General features: G+C 36.2%; 2 protein-coding genes across 4 annotated transcripts; one reads left to right on the top strand and one right to left on the bottom strand.

Moving 5' to 3' along the window:
* The first annotated feature begins 1621 nt into the window (after nt 1-1621).
* On the top strand, nt 1622-11203 carry LOC116026544 (pre-mRNA-splicing factor ATP-dependent RNA helicase DEAH7). 3 transcript variants are annotated; one of them, XM_031267861.1, is made up of 18 exons: nt 1622-1955; nt 2852-2905; nt 3004-3151; nt 3634-3846; nt 4187-4257; nt 4900-5134; nt 5604-5777; nt 5883-6025; nt 6126-6229; nt 6338-6446; nt 6964-7141; nt 7248-7477; nt 7591-7767; nt 8420-8491; nt 8645-8821; nt 8965-9026; nt 9117-9269; nt 9351-11203. In XM_031267861.1, exons 2-18 carry the CDS (start codon nt 2900-2902, stop codon nt 10951-10953), a joined length of 3855 nt encoding a protein of 1284 aa, XP_031123721.1. In that variant the 5' UTR covers nt 1622-1955; nt 2852-2899; the 3' UTR covers nt 10954-11203. The 3 variants fall into 3 exon arrangements, with proteins under 3 accessions (XP_031123721.1, XP_031123722.1, XP_031123720.1); XM_031267862.1 differs by having other exon boundaries at nt 1622-1959; nt 4196-4257; XM_031267860.1 differs by having other exon boundaries at nt 1622-1959.
* A 608-nt stretch (nt 11204-11811) lies between these two features.
* LOC116026794 (nuclear pore complex protein NUP54) lies at nt 11812-16658 on the bottom strand. Its single transcript, XM_031268190.1, has 9 exons — nt 16144-16658; nt 15980-16033; nt 15585-15644; nt 15393-15503; nt 13623-13688; nt 13441-13527; nt 12735-12836; nt 12490-12633; nt 11812-12196 (listed from the first exon to the last, which is right to left on the bottom strand). The coding sequence occupies exons 1-9, from the start codon at nt 16543-16545 to the stop codon at nt 12086-12088; spliced, it is 1137 nt and encodes a 378-aa protein (XP_031124050.1). The 5' UTR covers nt 16546-16658; the 3' UTR covers nt 11812-12085.
* Between the last annotated feature and the right edge of the window lie 956 nt (nt 16659-17614).

Raw genomic sequence — 17614 nt, 5'->3', positions numbered from 1 at the left:
TGCGTCAACAATACCACGAACTGAATCCGAAACATTAGACTTGATCAAAATTACACTGAGCCGATTGGATCTCTCCCATCGCTCATATAGTGCAATTTCATCAGGTGTACTTGAATTTGTAGGGATTTGTGGTTTATTGTTATTGACAGCATAGTCCAACTCTTTCCACCCTAAATTCAAGAGAATCCTTTCTTTCCAAACCTTATAGTTGTCACTACAGAGTTGGGGAATTTGAATGGTCAAATCAGTATGAGTAACGGGTTGAGATGCTGTAAAGACCAAAAGGTTCATATCAGTTTTGAGGCACACATAGAACCGAATTGCATACATTACCAATGTAAATGATGCATAAGATAGACTTGAATGCCATAAAAATTACCTGTGGGCTAAATTTTTACGCATAATGAATCTATCAAAACTTAATGGTGGAAACGAAATGGGTACGATTATAGTTTGATTTTCCACACATAATAACAAAACTACCAAACTGTATGCCGATACATAATTGCCTGTGGGCGAAATTATGATCACAGCTCAGTATTTTATTCCAATTAATCATACAAATGTAACAAAATTGCCTGTGGGCGAAATTTTATTATATTACGTATGATTGATCGCAATTTATGCCTAAACTTTATGTGATTTATTAAAACTTAATATACAATCTCAATTAAATTAAGGATGCTGTGGCTACTCCTTAATTAACTAAAATCGTATTATCACATCGGCATAGATTTATTTAAAGCCTAACAAACAAATTGTACTGACATATGATAAACAATTCCCAAGTATACTCCTAGGAAAGTTGGTAGGTGCTAAGGCTCCTTTAAAAACCAACTCCTTAGACAGAGTAGGGTCGCAAGGGGACTAGTAGCAATATGGCTGAAGGCACTATGGCAATTTCAGCCAGCAAGGCGTTTTAAGCCAGGGCCATAGAACTAGTGTTCCTTCCCAAGAACTTTCCCTGGTTCATACATTCTCACATTCAATGTACAATAGTTTGGAAGTCCTATATGAATGTAAATTCACTTACAGTTAAGGCTTTAAATAGGGTATACTATCCTTTTAGGATTCTTTAATGTGCCAATAATTAGACACAATTGAAGATCGATAATATGCCTAATCTATCCTTAAAAGGCACTAATTCACCTAAAAGGCGCTATACCATGCATAATAAACATTTAATTCAGACCTAAAAGGCTCTAAATTCATCCTTAAAGAACATGCTTTTCTAAATGTATAATTATAACAATCAAATAATTATTGCAATAAATATACAAAGCATGCTCAAATTATAATGAGAATTTCAGAAATTGGGTTCGTCCAAGAAATTGGGAAAATTAATCCAATCCTCAAATTAGATGGGCCCAATATTTACAACAAGCATAAATAGTCAAAATAGGCCCATAAAATTATAAAAGAAAGCCCAATCAATTATAATCCATCATCATTTTCTTCATTTAGTTCAATAATAAATAGGCCCAAGCCTATAAACCATAAAATAGGCCATTATAATATTGGCCCAAGCCCATAAACCTTACACCATTATGATGTTCATTTTAATTAATAAACTTAGATAAAGTCCATAATACTCCATCTGCCAGAAGCAAACCTAGCAGGCTAGCATTCCTAAATGATTAACAATACGCAGCACTGCAGCAGCTTTCAACAGAAAAGAAAAACGGAGAGGGAGAGGGAGACGCGGCGGAAGACCGCAGTCGCTACTGCCGAGCTCCACCACCGCCGATCACGGAGAGCAGCTTCGTCGCCGCCAAAACCAGATCCACCGGAGAGAGACGCGGAGGAAGAGGTCGCCGGTTCTGTCCACCGTTCGCGACCATCGCCATCGCCGGTCACCTTTCACGCCACCAGCTCGAGCCGATCTCAGACCGGAGGATAATAAATCGAAGACCAAAGCCGGTGAATAAATCCGGTGTCTCTCCGGTGAACAAGCAGTAGGTTTGTATGTATAGATTTTTTTTATTTTTATTTCGAAATTATTTCTTTATATTTCGAAAAACAATAATAATTCTATTTTCACGTATATATATATATACATATATGAAACCAAATATATATATACATACTGGAAAAAAATAGCAAGCATAAATATATGTATGCATTTAACAGAATAATAATATTCAACTTGCATACATATTCAAACAAATAACTAGGCAGAGATTATATTTTGCTCTGATACCAACTGTAAGAATAAAACTGAACTGAAGTATATAGGATCTAACCTCCCGCCATAGTTATTTGTTTGATGATTGCCTGAACTGCTCCAGATGCTTGAGCTTCCTGATTATTTTTCTCTCACTTGACTCAACTCCCTCAGATGGTGTATGAGACTTAATGTCAAGCAGTGAGGGGATTAGATGGCTTTATATAGTTGCATTCCATCAATGCACTAATCCTGAAATTTCCTTCTTTAATTATTTGCACCACTTCCTGGATAAGGATAATAATGACAGATAATGGGGAGACAATGGATCCCTAATTCAAGGCAATAATGAAGTTAGTGGATCCCTAATTAAAGGTGAGGATAGGTTTAGTAAACCCACCCTTTTGTCCTTTTCATTAATGTCCTTACACCTATAACATGATAACTATAATACATAAATTGCTACACAAATTGTTAGCTGGTATAAAATATCTTTAACACAAGTAAGATGTTAGTTAATATGTTTTGTTTTATGTCTTGAGTTATCATGTTATGTGTCTATAATTATCGTGTGATGTGCCTTCAATTTGCCTTCAATTTGTTTACAAGTATAGAAATGATGAACTGCAGTTAAAAATAAAGCACAGAACATTCTCTAACAATTTATGAAATCGTGAATCTTTGTAGTTTCTCGGGTCAAGAAGTAGAAAATTTATTTTGCTGATATTGAGGAACATGCAGGTGAGTGTTTGATTAATTAATTAATTAATTTATTTTTTCCTCTTATGTTTTTATTTGGAATTTTGGTATACTTATCTTGAGTTCATTATTCCATTCAGAAACCAGGAGAGGGAGAGGTTACTGGACCTATAGACCTTGACAAGACAACTACTACTTTGGAACCTGATGGCGCCAGTGGTGGTGGTCTATATATTCCTGGGAAGGATCGTGTTGTTTTTAGACCTCCAGAGCGGAAATCACTTCTTGGTATGTCTTTTCTTCTGTTAATTTGTATGTGTTTTTAAAGCTTTTTTTTTTTTTTTTTTTTTTACTCAAGGTCATTCTTTTTAAGATTTTATTTTAGTATTCTTGAACTCGGTTTATCTTGTACTTTATGCATTCTTAGGATCATGTTATTAGTTAAAAGTGTACTCTTATGTTTTATATGTATGTTAGAAGATGTTTGGTCAAATGGTCACTTGACCTCACCAAGTTTGGCTTTGTTATTGGGATTAGATGGTGGTTCTTTACTATGCATATATCCTACTTATTTAATTTGTTATTGTTAGATGCAATCTTGGCAGCATGGAATTTTATTAAACTGTCTGTTTTTGTATTCAGTATTTTTCTTTGATGAACTTAGTTTTATGTCAAAAAAAAAAAAAAACTTAGTTTTATGGTTAAGGTTCAGATGTATCATTTCATTATTCCTCATTTAGAGACTAAGTGAGGATGTACATGATATTCAGGGCTAGATGTGCTTGCAAGTGCAAAAAGAGGAGGATCTACAGTAGAGAATTCATTTAAAGTTCCAAGGGAAAGAGTAGCTTCTGTTGTGTCAGCTATAGATGAAGAGACTTCTACTGAGACTGGACAATTAGAAGATGTTCCATCTAGAGGTTCACGCAGTCACACAAGTAGACGTTATCGTGATTCTGTTGCCAGCGAGGCTTCTATCTCAGGTCCCTGTTTGACAACATAATTTACTGTTTATTTATTTTTATCTGTTCATGATGTTCTTTGATTATTATGACCAGACCCTTAACTTTTGAATACTTGAACTCCATTAGCAACAAATATTAGGGCTTCCATCATAGGTGTTAATTGGATGTCATTGGTTCCTTTACAGGATTCCTTAACCCATTGCGTGATTGTAAAATCCTGTTTCACAGTTTTGAATCACATTTCTTAATTTTTGAACGTGATATTAACTTCTTAAGAACTTACATGCATGCACAGTAAACTTATACAGGACTTTGATTTGTCATGTCCTTTCTCATTAAATTTGGGATGCATTTTTAGGGATTACAGTTACTGAAGAAGGACGAGAGAATGAGACAGTCTTGAGGCCTCGGTCTGATGAACACTATCAGGTATTAACTCATTTGGCTTTCTTGGAGATGTAAAGTTGTGAAGTAGTTGCTCATTTTGATTGAAATTTAAATAATCTTCACGTCAAAAGCAGTTGCTGTAAAAATTTGGTCCCAATATGCAAAATCCACATGTTTGGATCTAGTATCCCATTGTCATTATCACCCTCATTTTGATGCGGGTGGGGTGTTTGTGTGTGATTTTTTTTTTTACCATTTTTGTATGATCATAAAATGTGGCATTTAAGCAATTCTTATATGATCTAAATTGAAAATTTTGCTTTTTCTTGAGCAACCCTAAGATCATCTTGAGCTATAAGCTGCATCTGTGATTCTCTTGTTTTAAGGAATTATTCCTTTGAAGTGTCTTAGTGACATGTGAATCCGAAAATTTTGCAACCATTTCGGCCTAATACTTATCCTTAAGAGTACTTGTCAGGCACAGCCTCTCAGACGCACAGTTGAGAATTTTTGTTGTCAATTTTATTAAATCATCAATTCATCAGTTTTGCATCAATTTGCTCCTCTTTCAACTTATTATTATTATTATTATTATTGTTGTTGTTGTTGTTGTTGTTGTTGTCTGTTAGTACTTGTTTCGATTGTCAAGAGGCAATAGTGTGAATGATTTTTGTTTAATTTAAGGTTCCAACTCCATCTACTGGAAGATCAAGGACTAAGAGTTCATCCCATGATTTTGATCATGGGAGGGAAAGGAAGTCCCGGGATGACTATAGGAGCAAAAGCAGGGAGGTAAAGAGAGATAGAATTGATGGGGAAGAGCATCGCCATAGGGAATCATCACGCAATCATGGAAAAGAATACAATGATGACAGCAGAAGAAAAAGAAGTAGATATGAAAGCCCCAGGAATACACGTGGTGGGTATATCTTCATTTATTAGTTCATCAAATGGTCAAATGTTCTCTTGAATTGGATGATAAATAGTGTTGGAGTTCTAGGATCTTAATGTTAAAAGGGAATATTGTTAATAACTCATTTAAAATAAGTCTTTTGTACTAGAACTTTGCTTCTCTGATATTAGTATGAAGAAACAAAGAACACTAATTTTATTATCAATGTCATCATCATCATCATTTATTTATCTGGTGATATTTGGCTATAAAAGAGTCTGACAATGATGCCCTGGAAATCCTATAGCTGTATTTTTATGGATTGACTATTTGACTTTCACATATGCAATTTCTGGGTTGGGCCTTTCAAGATCTTGTGTTTTCTAAGTCTACCTACATGTCTTTAAAGTAGAAACTGCCATGATACTTTCATCAATTACATTTGTTGTGAATTGCATTCTTACTCTTCTAGTTTGTAACACTGCAAGTATTGCAGGAAGATCTGACTGGGATGATGGCAGATGGGAGTGGGAAGATACACCTCGTCGAGATAGTTCCTCCTATACTAGCAGCCGACGCCATGAACCTTCACCATCCCCAATGTTTATTGGGGCCTCTCCTGATGTGCGACTTGTTTCCCCGTGGTTGGGAGGCCATACACCTCGTTCTGGTAAAGTATTATGCCACTGTTGATTGTTTAATAGCATGGCCGAACTTAAAACAGTATACATTGAGCTGTTCAAATGATTTAACCTGAAACTTTGTAAATCTACAGGAGCTGCTTCTCCTTGGGACACTGTGGCTCCATCTCCAACTCCAATACGAGCATCTGGTTCTTCTGTAAGATCTTCAGGTTCCCGATATGGTGGAAAATCCAGTCGGCTTTCTTCTTCTGCTAATACTTCTCGAATGTCTGAGGTATCTCTTCATATACACATCACATGATACTAAAGAAGTGGCATTGTGTCTACAATAATGTATAGTGTAATTTATATATTGTTCTCCTTGGTGCCTCCAGGATGATGGAGACGATAGAATTCGTGGATCTGAAGACGACAATCAGGGGATGGAGATCACTGAAAATATGCGTCTAGAGATGGAGTACAATTCTGATCGTGCCTGGTATTAAATGATCACTGAAACTAGTCTATACTTAACATATTAAATTAGTGGTTTTCCTTCTTTCATTTTGTGGTACCTCTCAATTATGTAAGTATTATCATTAAACAGGTATGATAGAGAAGAAGGCAGCACTGTGTTTGACACGGATAGATCCGCACTGTTTTTAGGTGATGAGGCCTCTTTTCAGAAAAAAGAGGCAGAGTTGGCCAAAAAACTGGTAAGTGTTCTGTAGTAATATTTAAATCATACCTGTAAAGAAATGCTGAGTATTCTATCATACTTGTTGATATTCCATATATGGCCGCATAACTGCTATTTTTTTGGTTTTATGTTTTTTTTTTTTTTTTTTTTTTTTTTTTTTTTTTTTAATTTTTATTTTGTATCAATAATATATATTTGAAGTGATATAATTCAATGTTAATATCATTTTCATCCCATAGTTATCCCTTGAGCTGTGAAAAGTTATTGCCACATAGGATGCATGAAATAGTGTTAAATCCACTCTTCACTTTCTTCAACCTTGCTTTATTGATTTCAAATTAGAAATCCTGCTGAAATAGTAAAGTCAAATACATATTTTCTTTATGAGTTATTGATAGACAGTTCATTACTTTAAGGTTTTATGGTAAAGCATGCCTCAAGTTCAACTTAAACTTTTCATATAATTTTAAATATTTTTTTTAGTAAACTTAATTTTGTCATTAACTTCCTTCACTCACTTTGACTCCTAACAGACTCGAAAGGATGGCACTAAGATGTCACTTGCCCAGAGTAAGAAGCTATCACAGCTAACTGCAGACAATGCACAGTGGGAAGACCGTCAGCTTCTGAGATCTGGAGCTGTTAAAGGCACTGAGGTGCAAACAGAATTTGATGATGAGGACGAAAGGAAGGTTATCCTTCTTGTTCATGGTATGGAATCTCTAGCACACCCTTAATAGCAAACTAGCTTAGATTCTTGAAAAGATAACTTTCCAATTTTGTTTGCTAAAGCATCTGTTTTTAATCCATGCACCAGATACAAAACCCCCTTTTCTGGATGGAAGGATTGTCTTCACAAAGCAAGCTGAACCAGTAATGCCAATCAAGGACCCCACGTCAGATATGGCCATAATATCTCGGAAAGGCTCAGTTCTTGTTCGTGAAATACATGAAAAACAAAGCATGCATAAATCTCGTCAACGATTTTGGGAACTTGCTGGGTCAAAACTTGGTGATATCTTAGGAGTTGAAAAAACAGCTGAACAGGTAACAGATTGTGATGAATTTTAACTGAACATTTTTATCTAGCTTCTTCCTGTCAATTTAGAAGTCTGAGGCCAGTATCCTATGTCTGATGTTCAGTTTGAATACTATGCTAGGTTGATGCAGATACTGCTGCAGTGGGTGAACAAGGTGAGGTTGATTTCAAGGAAGAAGCTAGGTTTTCACAACATTTAAAGAAAGGGGAAGCAGTGAGCGACTTTGCAAAATCCAAAACAATCTCACAGCAAAGGCAGTATTTGCCCATTTTTTCTGTTCGCGAGGAGTTACTGCAGGTTTCACAATTTACTTTTTATTTTAATAATAATTTTTTATTTTATATATTTATCCGTTGTCTATGCCTTTTTTCCATTGCTTCATGGTTTATAAGCTCTAGTATGTTGCATCTGTAGATAATTAGACCTAGGTGTTCCTCATTTCTTTGTATGCAATTATGCAAGATATATTGAAGTTGAGGTTATTGGTTGGAAGATTATGCATACAAGAAAAAAATTTGGGGTTGAGAAATGTTTTTCCCAACTGTTGGCATATGTAAGCCATTGTGGCCATGAATTCTGAGGATAGTTTTTTTCCTTTTCCCCTTTTGAAAACCTTCAAACTAGGTTATGGTGCATGACATTTGAGCATTTGAGTGTTAATAGGCCTTGGGTTTAACAGAGGTTGTAACTAGTCCTGAATTCAAACAGCACTTCTATTTATTTTTGGACATATTTCCCTGTTTCTCTTAGTTTATCATTTTTAGATTATATTGCTTATTTACATTTAGATTGTGCATTAAAGAATTCCATTCAAAGGCATGCTTTAAATGACCACATAAGTTGCAATCCCCTTTGCTAGTGATAGACTAATAAAGCATAAACCTCCAAAAGGAAATTACATCAACCTACCTTTGTGGTTTCTCTAATTGTTGCGTCAATTTCTGAGTAGGTGGTTCACGAAAATCAGATTGTGGTGGTTGTTGGAGAAACTGGTTCAGGGAAGACAACACAATTGACCCAGGTTTGTCCAATTTCTTACCTTATGCAGTGAAGAATTTGAATTGTCTCTCTTTTCTTTATGTTTTAAATTTTGCTGGGCTTATTTTTTTGTCCAATTTCTTTACCTTGCTGGGCTTATTTTTTTGTTTGTCATGTTTATGGTAAATGTCTGCAGTACTTACATGAAGATGGCTTTACAACAAATGGGATAGTTGGTTGTACCCAACCAAGGCGTGTCGCAGCTATGAGTGTTGCAAAAAGAGTTAGCGAAGAAATGGAAACTGATCTTGGTGAGAAAGTAGGATATGCCATTCGTTTTGAAGATGTGACTGGGCCTAACACTGTTATCAAGGTAAATTTTTATTATGTCTACATAATATCCAGTTTTTCCACTACCTGGTACTGATGTTTATCTGCTTGTGCTTGTTTTGACTTACAATCTGTTTTTCTTGTATGCTTCTGTCTGAGCTCATTATGTTTCATTTCCTTCTGCAGTACATGACAGATGGTGTGCTTCTACGCGAGACACTGAAAGATTCTGATCTTGAAAAATATCGGTATGGGTCTAATATTCTAGATATAATTGGTGGAACATTAAAAGTTATTTATGTACTAAGCATTGTGTTTACATTGTCTGAATCCTATAGTGTCATTGTAATGGACGAGGCACATGAGAGATCATTGAACACTGATGTGCTGTTTGGAATACTTAAAAAGGTTGTTGCCCGGCGGCGTGATTTTAAGCTTATCGTGACATCTGCCACGCTAAATGCTCAGAAATTTTCAAACTTTTTCGGAAGGTAAGTCCATTTCAGTGTAAAATTCTTGATTACTCTGGCTTTTGATGTGTCAACTACAATTGATTTATGAATCCGTTGCAGTGTACCAATATTCCACATACCTGGGAGAACATTTCCAGTTCAAATCATGTATAGCAAAACCCCTTGTGAAGATTACGTAGAGGCTGCAGTAAAACAGGCTATGACCATCCACATAACTAGTGCACCAGGTGATATACTCATATTTATGACCGGTCAAGATGAGATTGAAGCTACTTGTTATGCACTTCAAGAGCGAATGGAACAGTTAGTCTCCTCAGCAAAACAGGCAGTACCAAAGCTACTTATTCTTCCTATTTACTCCCAACTGCCTGCTGATTTGCAGGCTAAGATATTCCAGAAGGCCGAAGAAGGAGAGCGCAAATGCATTGTTGCCACAAATATTGCTGAGACATCCTTAACTGTTGATGGAATTTTCTATGTGATTGATACTGGTTACGGTAAGATGAAGGTATACAATCCACGAATGGGTATGGATGCTCTCCAAGTGTTCCCTGTCAGTCGTGCAGCAGCAGACCAGCGTGCTGGGCGAGCCGGTAGAACTGGGCCCGGTACTTGTTACCGACTTTATACTGAAAATGCATACCAGAATGAAATGTTGCCAAGCCCTGTACCAGAAATTCAGAGGACAAATCTTGGCAATGTAGTATTGCTGCTCAAGTCGCTCAAGATTTCAAATTTGTTAGATTTTGATTTTATGGATCCTCCTCCTCAGGAAAACATACTCAACTCCATGTATCAGCTGTGGGTATTGGGTGCACTGAATAATGTAGGGGATCTAACTGATCTTGGTTGGAAAATGGTGGAGTTCCCGTTGGACCCTCCTCTTGCTAAGATGCTTTTGATGGGGGAACAACTAGAATGCCTAAATGAAGTTCTCACCATTGTATCGATGCTTTCAGTACCTTCAGTTTTCTTTAGACCCAAGGATAGGGCAGAGGAGAGTGATGCTGCTAGGGAGAAATTTTTTGTACCGGAATCCGATCATCTCACCCTGCTCAATGTCTACCAACAATGGAAGTCTAATCAGTACCGAGGTGATTGGTGTAATGACCATTTCTTGCACGTCAAAGGTTTGCGCAAAGCTAGGGAGGTTAGATCTCAACTGCTGGATATACTGAAGACCCTCAAAATTCCACTTACCTCATGTGGCCCCGATTGGGACATTGTGAGAAAGGCGATCTGTTCTGCATATTTTCATAATGCAGCTAGACTGAAGGGGGTGGGTGAATATGTGAATTGCAGGAATGGAATGCCATGTCATCTGCATCCCACTAGTGCACTGTATGGGTTGGGTTATACACCCGATTACGTGGTTTATCACGAGTTGATCTTAACAACGAAGGAGTATATGCAGTGTGTGACCGCAGTGGAGCCTCAGTGGTTAGCGGAGCTGGGACCCATGTTTTTCTCTATCAAGGAGTCAGATACATCCATGTTAGAACACAAAAAGAAGCAAAAGGAAGAAAAAACCGCGATGGAGGAAGAAATGGAGAATTTGAGGAAGGTGCAAGCAGAGATTGATAGAAGAAACAAGGAGAAGGAGAGGGAGAAGAGGGAGAGGCAGCAACAGCAAGTTTCAATGCCTGGGTTGAAGAAGCCCAAGCCTTCTACTTACCTTAGACCTAAGAAACTTGGGCTGTAAGTGTAAAACATTTCATGTAATGATTTTTGACATGTATTCATTGAGGGCTTGTAAGTTGTAAGGAAGGATCATTACACTTACTCGGTAGTATTTAACTAACTGTTAGTACAGTTTTTAACTATGAATCAAATCAGGGAACTGAATTTGTGATATACCATGGACTATAGTTTACCTTGTAAGTGGATGAATCACTGACTTAAGGTACTAAAGATACATTATCTATGTACTAAATTTTTTTTTTTTTTTTGAAGGGATTGAATGTTCATTATTTGGTATACTATCAAATTAAAAATGAACATTATGATAGATCAGTGTTTTTTGTACACGTCATTCTTAACCAACCAATAACCATGGTTCATAGACTACCTTGTAAGTAAATCATTGACATAAGGTTCATTATTTATTTACTAATTTGCCTGACATAAGATAACATTTTTAATATGCCAAATGTATATTATTTGTGTATGCAATGTTTATTTTAAATGAATATTGTGATAGAAATGAGTGCTGTTTTTTGTACATGTCAGTCTTAACCAATCATTATACCATGGACTCTATAAATCACTAACATAAAGTTTAATATGCTAAAAGTACATTATTTGTATCTACTTTGTAAATAGATTATTGAAGTAAGATACATTTTTAATATGTTAAAGGTCCATTATTTGTGTATGTAAAGTTTATTTTTTGAAAATATATTGCTTTATATAACGGAAGGTTCATTATTTGATATAATATCAAATAAAATAATATAACTTCAGTATATTTTCATACTCCACAACATAATTTGCCTCTTTTAAGTTTGTTCCTAACTTCCTATTACATTTGTCAGGCCACAAGGAAATATACATTCACCAGTTTCAGAACACTATTAAATACTACCATCCAAAATCCTTGTTCAGATAAGACTTCCATAATTACAACAAATAATAATAAAGTGTAGCCGGCCTCAAATCATGTTTGCTCTTTGCATTACTATCACCAACAAAATTCTAATACAAACAAATTTCGTTGCAAACTACTCAGTATTACAATCAATATCAAGATCTAAAATGGACAAGAATAATGCAACATTGAGATCATTCATTCTATTTGATGGTAGGGTACATCTGATGGAGGAAGGTGGGATTGCTCAATCTTCGATCATTTCTGTTTCTTCGGCCATTATGATCTCCATATCCCTCATGTCTCGCTTCAGCACATTGCCAAGCCTAGCAATGGCCTCAGTTTGCTGTTGCAAAACCTGGTCATCATAAAAGAAAGATTGAGTTAATACCATTTGGGGTCCTCCAAGTATAGTGGTTTTGCCACGTTTAGTAACTTTTAAATTGTTACCATCCGTGGTCTAAGTTAACCATCTATGGTCCTTCAACTATCAAATTTTAACGAGTTGTAGTCCTAACCCCATATGGCATTAATTCAAGAAAGATTCTTGTGATCCTCGCAAATAGTGAATGTGTTGTTGCTTATAAGTGGATTCAATTAAAACAGACTAAGCATTAGTGTTACCAAAAAGATTATGTTTCCCCCTCATACCTCCTGCATATCAACAAGACTCTGTTCATGTATTTTAGCTGATCCCGGAAGATAAAAAGAACCACCACCAATGCCATCTTGAACACGGCATATTGTGAGGAGATTCTGAACCCTCCGAGAAACTTCTGCTCCTGATCCTTTTAACTGTAAGTTGCACCACTCATAAGAAAGATCTCAAACTAGAAAAAATATCTTACATAATAAATAACAATAATAATAATAATAATAATAAACAGAATAATAACCTGTCTAGTTATAGCAGCCAACTTCTCTGCCAAATCAGCTTCTCCTTTCATCAGAGGTAATCGGCAACCTTTACCTTCCAATGCTTCTATTATTCTCATTACCTGTAAAGCCCATATACAGGAGTCGGTTAAAGGTAATGCAGGCAATTACTTTGCTTCTAATGTCAAGTAGGAATTTGTGTAACATAGACTGAACAATATAGCAAGAATTGCCCATCATCTATTCTGCAGTATGAGTGTTCAAAAAAAACCATAAAACTGCAAAGCTAGCAAACCAGTGTAACTGCCCAATCAACCACATTATTTTATAGCCATAAAACTAAATAACCAATGGGTTTAGTTTTTTTAATAAGCCATAAGTATCAGATATTGTTTAAAAAATTATGAACTACAAAGAACCAAACCACCCACTATATATATGCACTACATATAAACAAAAATTAAATGAAAACTAAATACAATATTGCAAACTAAGATCGACGATTATGAATGATCGTTTATTTGCATTTCAATTTCACAAAACTTCTAAAGATGAGTTAGTAATATAAATTTATACAAACACCCCAAAACCACCCATGAAGACAACTATGACCATCAAACATGACAGTTACTGTTGTTTCCCAACCAGTCAAGTAATTTGAATTATCAGGCCACGAGACTTCTAGCATGCCTAGATCAAAATTCAGAAGCACTGATCATAACTCACCCTTAAAAGACGTCTTTGAAGACCTTGCTCTTTTTGTCTCATCCTCTCAATCCAAGGAAGAGTGTCAGCTTGAAAATGCCTTTGAAGCTGTAATATGGAAAGCTTAGAAACAGAATCGTATAGACCGCAAAACATGCATTCACAAATATGCACATTTCTGTTTCTATATTAGAGAGACAAACCATTTTAACATTGCTCTGGGTCAATTTTAGCCTCTCAGCATCAGAAAGTATGACTTCATCTTGAAGCTGCATGGAGCGAACATTGGAAACATCAGTTGCCAAAAGTGATGTCCCACAATTCCACAAAGAAAGTGGTAGTGCTTCTAATTTTATGAAGAAAAGTATATAGAATGGAGTTGAAAATGATCCAATTATTTTGTTGGCAACATTTTTTTACATAATTAACTGATATTCATTTTACTAATTAACTTAATATTTCAAAATTTGAGGGATGAGGACCAAACTCAAAATCACGAATTAAAGAACCAATATTAGCATTAGTTTTTTCCATTTTCAAAACTAATCTTTTGAATTAGCAAATGTACATCCTAAAAGTGTAAATAAATAATAAAAATACATAATAACTAACTAATTAATTACTTGATTTATTTCTTTTTATTTGGTGAATTTGGACTTTAATATATGTTTTGGGCTTATTAAATATATACATAGTAGAATTTAAAAATTAAAAAATTGATGGGGGCCAAAAGAGAATTTTTATTCCTAATATAATAATATATACATAAATATTTATTAAAATTTTTGGGGTGGGGTGGGGCCAAGGCCTCGCTACCCACCCACATACCTCGGCCCATACTACTAAGTACTCACTTTCGGGATGGTCCAAGGATTCTGGAGTATGTTGCCACTGGAGTTAAAGGTTTTGTCTAGGAAACAGAAATTTACCTGAACCTTCAGGGACAACATATCCAAGGTTTAAAAAGGCGTTTTTGAGGCGCGCCTCAAAGTGAGGCGCAAGGGGAAGGTACTGAGGCGTACGCCTTGTAGGTTGAAGTAGAGGTGCACGCCTTTTATGCGCCTCAACACGTGTTTGAGGCATGTTGTTGAGGCGTAGTAGGCAAAGTCCCAATTATTTTTCTAAAACCCAGTCCCAATCTAGCCCAACCCTAATTAGAGTCTAAAACAAATTGATCTACGAAGAAACCGACTTGTGGAGTGCAAACTCCAGCCAACGGCAACCTCCAGGCGACGGCGAACTCCCTGCTGTGAAGGACGATGAACTCCCGACGACAACCTCCAAGCGACGGCGAACTCCCTGCTCCCAGGTACACTTTTCTTCTCTTTTCATCTTTTTGTTTTTCTTTTCCTCTTCCCTCAACGTGTGTGTGTGTGTGTGTGTGTGTATATATATATAGTGGTTTCATATATACAGGACACTTGGCAAATTTTTTAAATCAGATTTTTTTGTTTTACAGTACTGCTGCCAGCTGGCTGTAGTTTTTTTTTTTTTAATATTGATTTTTTACCTTGTTAATTCTTTGTAGGTTGAAAAAAAGTATTACTCCCAGTGCTCCAGAAGATCTTGTGTTGTATTTTATGAACAATGCTTATAAGTTATTAATATACTTTTGATAAAAATTGAGGCTTACGCCTCGCCTCAAATTACAAAACGCCTCAAGGCACGCCTTCTCCTTTTAAAACCTTGAACATATCCTAGATCTTCATAATTGAAAAAGGATGTTCTATATTTCTTAAATGCATGAACCTCCAAGCTTCACAGTTTCTCTTTCTAATATCTTCTATATATTAACCTAGTGACAGTTTCTCTTTCTAATATTTTCTACATAGTTTCTCTTTCAGCATTTTAAGTTGATATACATTATGCCTAGTACAAAATGACATGTATTCCAGAGCAATGAAGATAGAATGAAAGTGAGGGTAACTGCCTGAGAATGGTAAACATGACTCTAGCCATAATTATGACTGTACCTTGAGACGCTGTGAAAGATCCTTGAAGCCCTGGATAAGCTGGGGCCACAGGCGTTCACGATTGGAAGACTCCATCCCTTCAAGTTTCCCCATCGCCTCTGCCCACATAATCTGGAAATCAAAACTTGTTCACCAAACATAACACAAAAAAAGGGCCCTGTAGAATAAAGGATTTAACTGTCTTTAACTCACATCTGATACACCAGCAGGTTTCACTCTTTGCTGAGGTTCAGTTACACTGAACAACAAATGCTGCAAATTGACAAAATATTCCACACAGGTGAAACTTAGAAATTGATAAATTAAAAGAAAACTGTGTCTCAAAAGTGAGTCACATCCATAAACCTGGAACATACTTCAAGTCAAACTTTAGAAAAAAACTTATTTACTAGCTCTCTCACTCAGTGACTCATTATTTGGCATTTTTCATTTTCACTGCTAGATAATAAAGCTCACTTGGAATCAGCCGACCAAAATCAGAGAACAATTTAGAAAAGATGAAAACTTGTTACTCTTATTTCATTAATTATTATGTGTGTGATTCCAGTTTGCTTATATAAGCAAAACTTTAACCAAATCTACAATACCTTAAATGCATACTTGGGGTTCCCAGGCTCCTCCTTGTAAGCATCAACAATTGCCTGAAAAGTATGCACAACAGAGATGTTCAGGCTACAAAAATCCGAATATGCGAGATTGCATAGCTCCAAATTGCCAAAATTAGGGTTAACACAAAATTCAAAATTTGCACCTGAATATCTCGATCGGCAAGAGAAAAGGGCAGAGGAGCTACAGGAGCCATTTGAGTGGTTAATTGAGCATTTGCGAAGGGTGATGTAGTCTGAGTGCTGGGCTGCTGACCGAACGGTGAAGCTGAAAGATTCTGCTGTGACTGCGTGGCCCCAAACGGCGTCGAAAAGCTGAATGCGCTGGAGCTCTGGGGAGTCTGAAACAAAGAACCCTGCTGCTGAGGTTGTGACTGTTGAGAAAACGGAGAGGAGAAGAGTGAGGTTCCGAATGCCGGAGTAGAAGGCGTGCCGAAGCCAGGAGTGGAGGAAGGGGTTCCGAAGGCTGGGGTGGACGAAGGTGTTCCGAATGGTGGGGTGGAGGAGGGAGTGGCGAAGGCGGAGGAGGACGGCTGAGCTCCGAACATTTTGGGCGGAGAATGATGTTGAGGCTTGAGAGTTGAGAATAAACCCTAGGGTACTCACTACTTGAAATTGGGTTCAAGTAATTGCCGCCATTTTTGGACAAAATTTTCATTCATTTTAGTTTTGAGAAATTCCCAGGGACTATTGCACATTTGCACCGCACCTACATATTACTGTAGATCTCGGTGCACCATGGATTGTGGTCCAGGCATCAAAACGACGTCGCTTTGATTAATAAAAACAAACGGTTGAAACGGTTCTGTTTCGCATTGTTAACTTTCATTTTATATATACGGCAATTCCCTTTTAACACGACTGCAGTTCTCTTTCAACACAATTGCAATTTCCTTTCAGTACAACTGCAATTCCTTTTCAACACAACTACACTTCCTTTTGGATATAACAACAGTTTTATTCGACATTATACACTCAAATATGTGAAACTGTTATTCAGTTTCGTTTCAACACAATTACAGTTTTTTTTATAATACACTACAGTTTCCTTTCAACACAACTACAATATCATTTCGATATAACTACAATTTCATTGGACAATATACACTCAAATATGTGAAACTATTATTTAGTTTCATTTTATATACACTGCAGTTTCCTTTCAACACAACTACAATATCATTTCGATATAACTACAATTTCATTGGACAATATACACTCAAATATGTGAAACTGTTATTTAGTTTCATTTTATATACACTGTAGTTTCCTTTCAACACAACTGCAGTTTCATTTCGATATAATTACAGTTTCATTTGATAATATAAAAACAAATGTGAGGCAGTATCTTTTGAGATGAACTGTAGTATCCTTTACGGAGCTCCGTTAAGACTTACGGTAGCCATTTCTTGTACTTAATGAAACGACAGAGTTTTGTGATCATGATCCATAATGCATTGTTGACCAGGGTCCAACGTATAATGACTGACTTATTACTAAGGAAAATACACATTTACTCTCATTTTTTATTCCTAACATTTATTTCTACTCACAAAATCTTTTATTTCAACATATAAAATCTTAATGTAGACACTTATATTGACCCACATGAAAAAA

This window comes from Ipomoea triloba, chromosome 8 (assembly GCF_003576645.1).
Source record: "Ipomoea triloba cultivar NCNSP0323 chromosome 8, ASM357664v1".
Classification (NCBI taxonomy): Eukaryota; Viridiplantae; Streptophyta; class Magnoliopsida; order Solanales; family Convolvulaceae; genus Ipomoea; species Ipomoea triloba.
Note: the sequence above shows the minus strand (reverse complement) of the source record. Positions and strands in the feature narration are given on the sequence as shown.

Excerpts from the sequence above, each read along its gene's own strand:
- LOC116026544 (XM_031267861.1), top strand. Across the intron at positions 6,447-6,963 it reads CAGAGTTGGCCAAAAAACTG|ACTCGAAAGGATGGCACTAA; the intron begins GTAAGTGTTCTG and ends GACTCCTAACAG. Across the intron at positions 7,478-7,590 it reads TTGAAAAAACAGCTGAACAG|GTTGATGCAGATACTGCTGC; the intron begins GTAACAGATTGT and ends ATACTATGCTAG.
- LOC116026794 (XM_031268190.1), bottom strand. The coding sequence starts at position 16,545 with ATGTTCGGAGCTCAGCCGTCCTCCTCCGCCTTCGCCACTCCCTCCTCC. Across the intron at positions 13,689-15,392 it reads ATCTTTCACAGCGTCTCAAG|CTTCAAGATGAAGTCATACT; the intron begins GTACAGTCATAA and ends CGCTCCATGCAG. Across the intron at positions 12,197-12,489 it reads GTCTTGTTGATATGCAGGAG|GTTTTGCAACAGCAAACTGA; the intron begins GTATGAGGGGGA and ends TATGATGACCAG.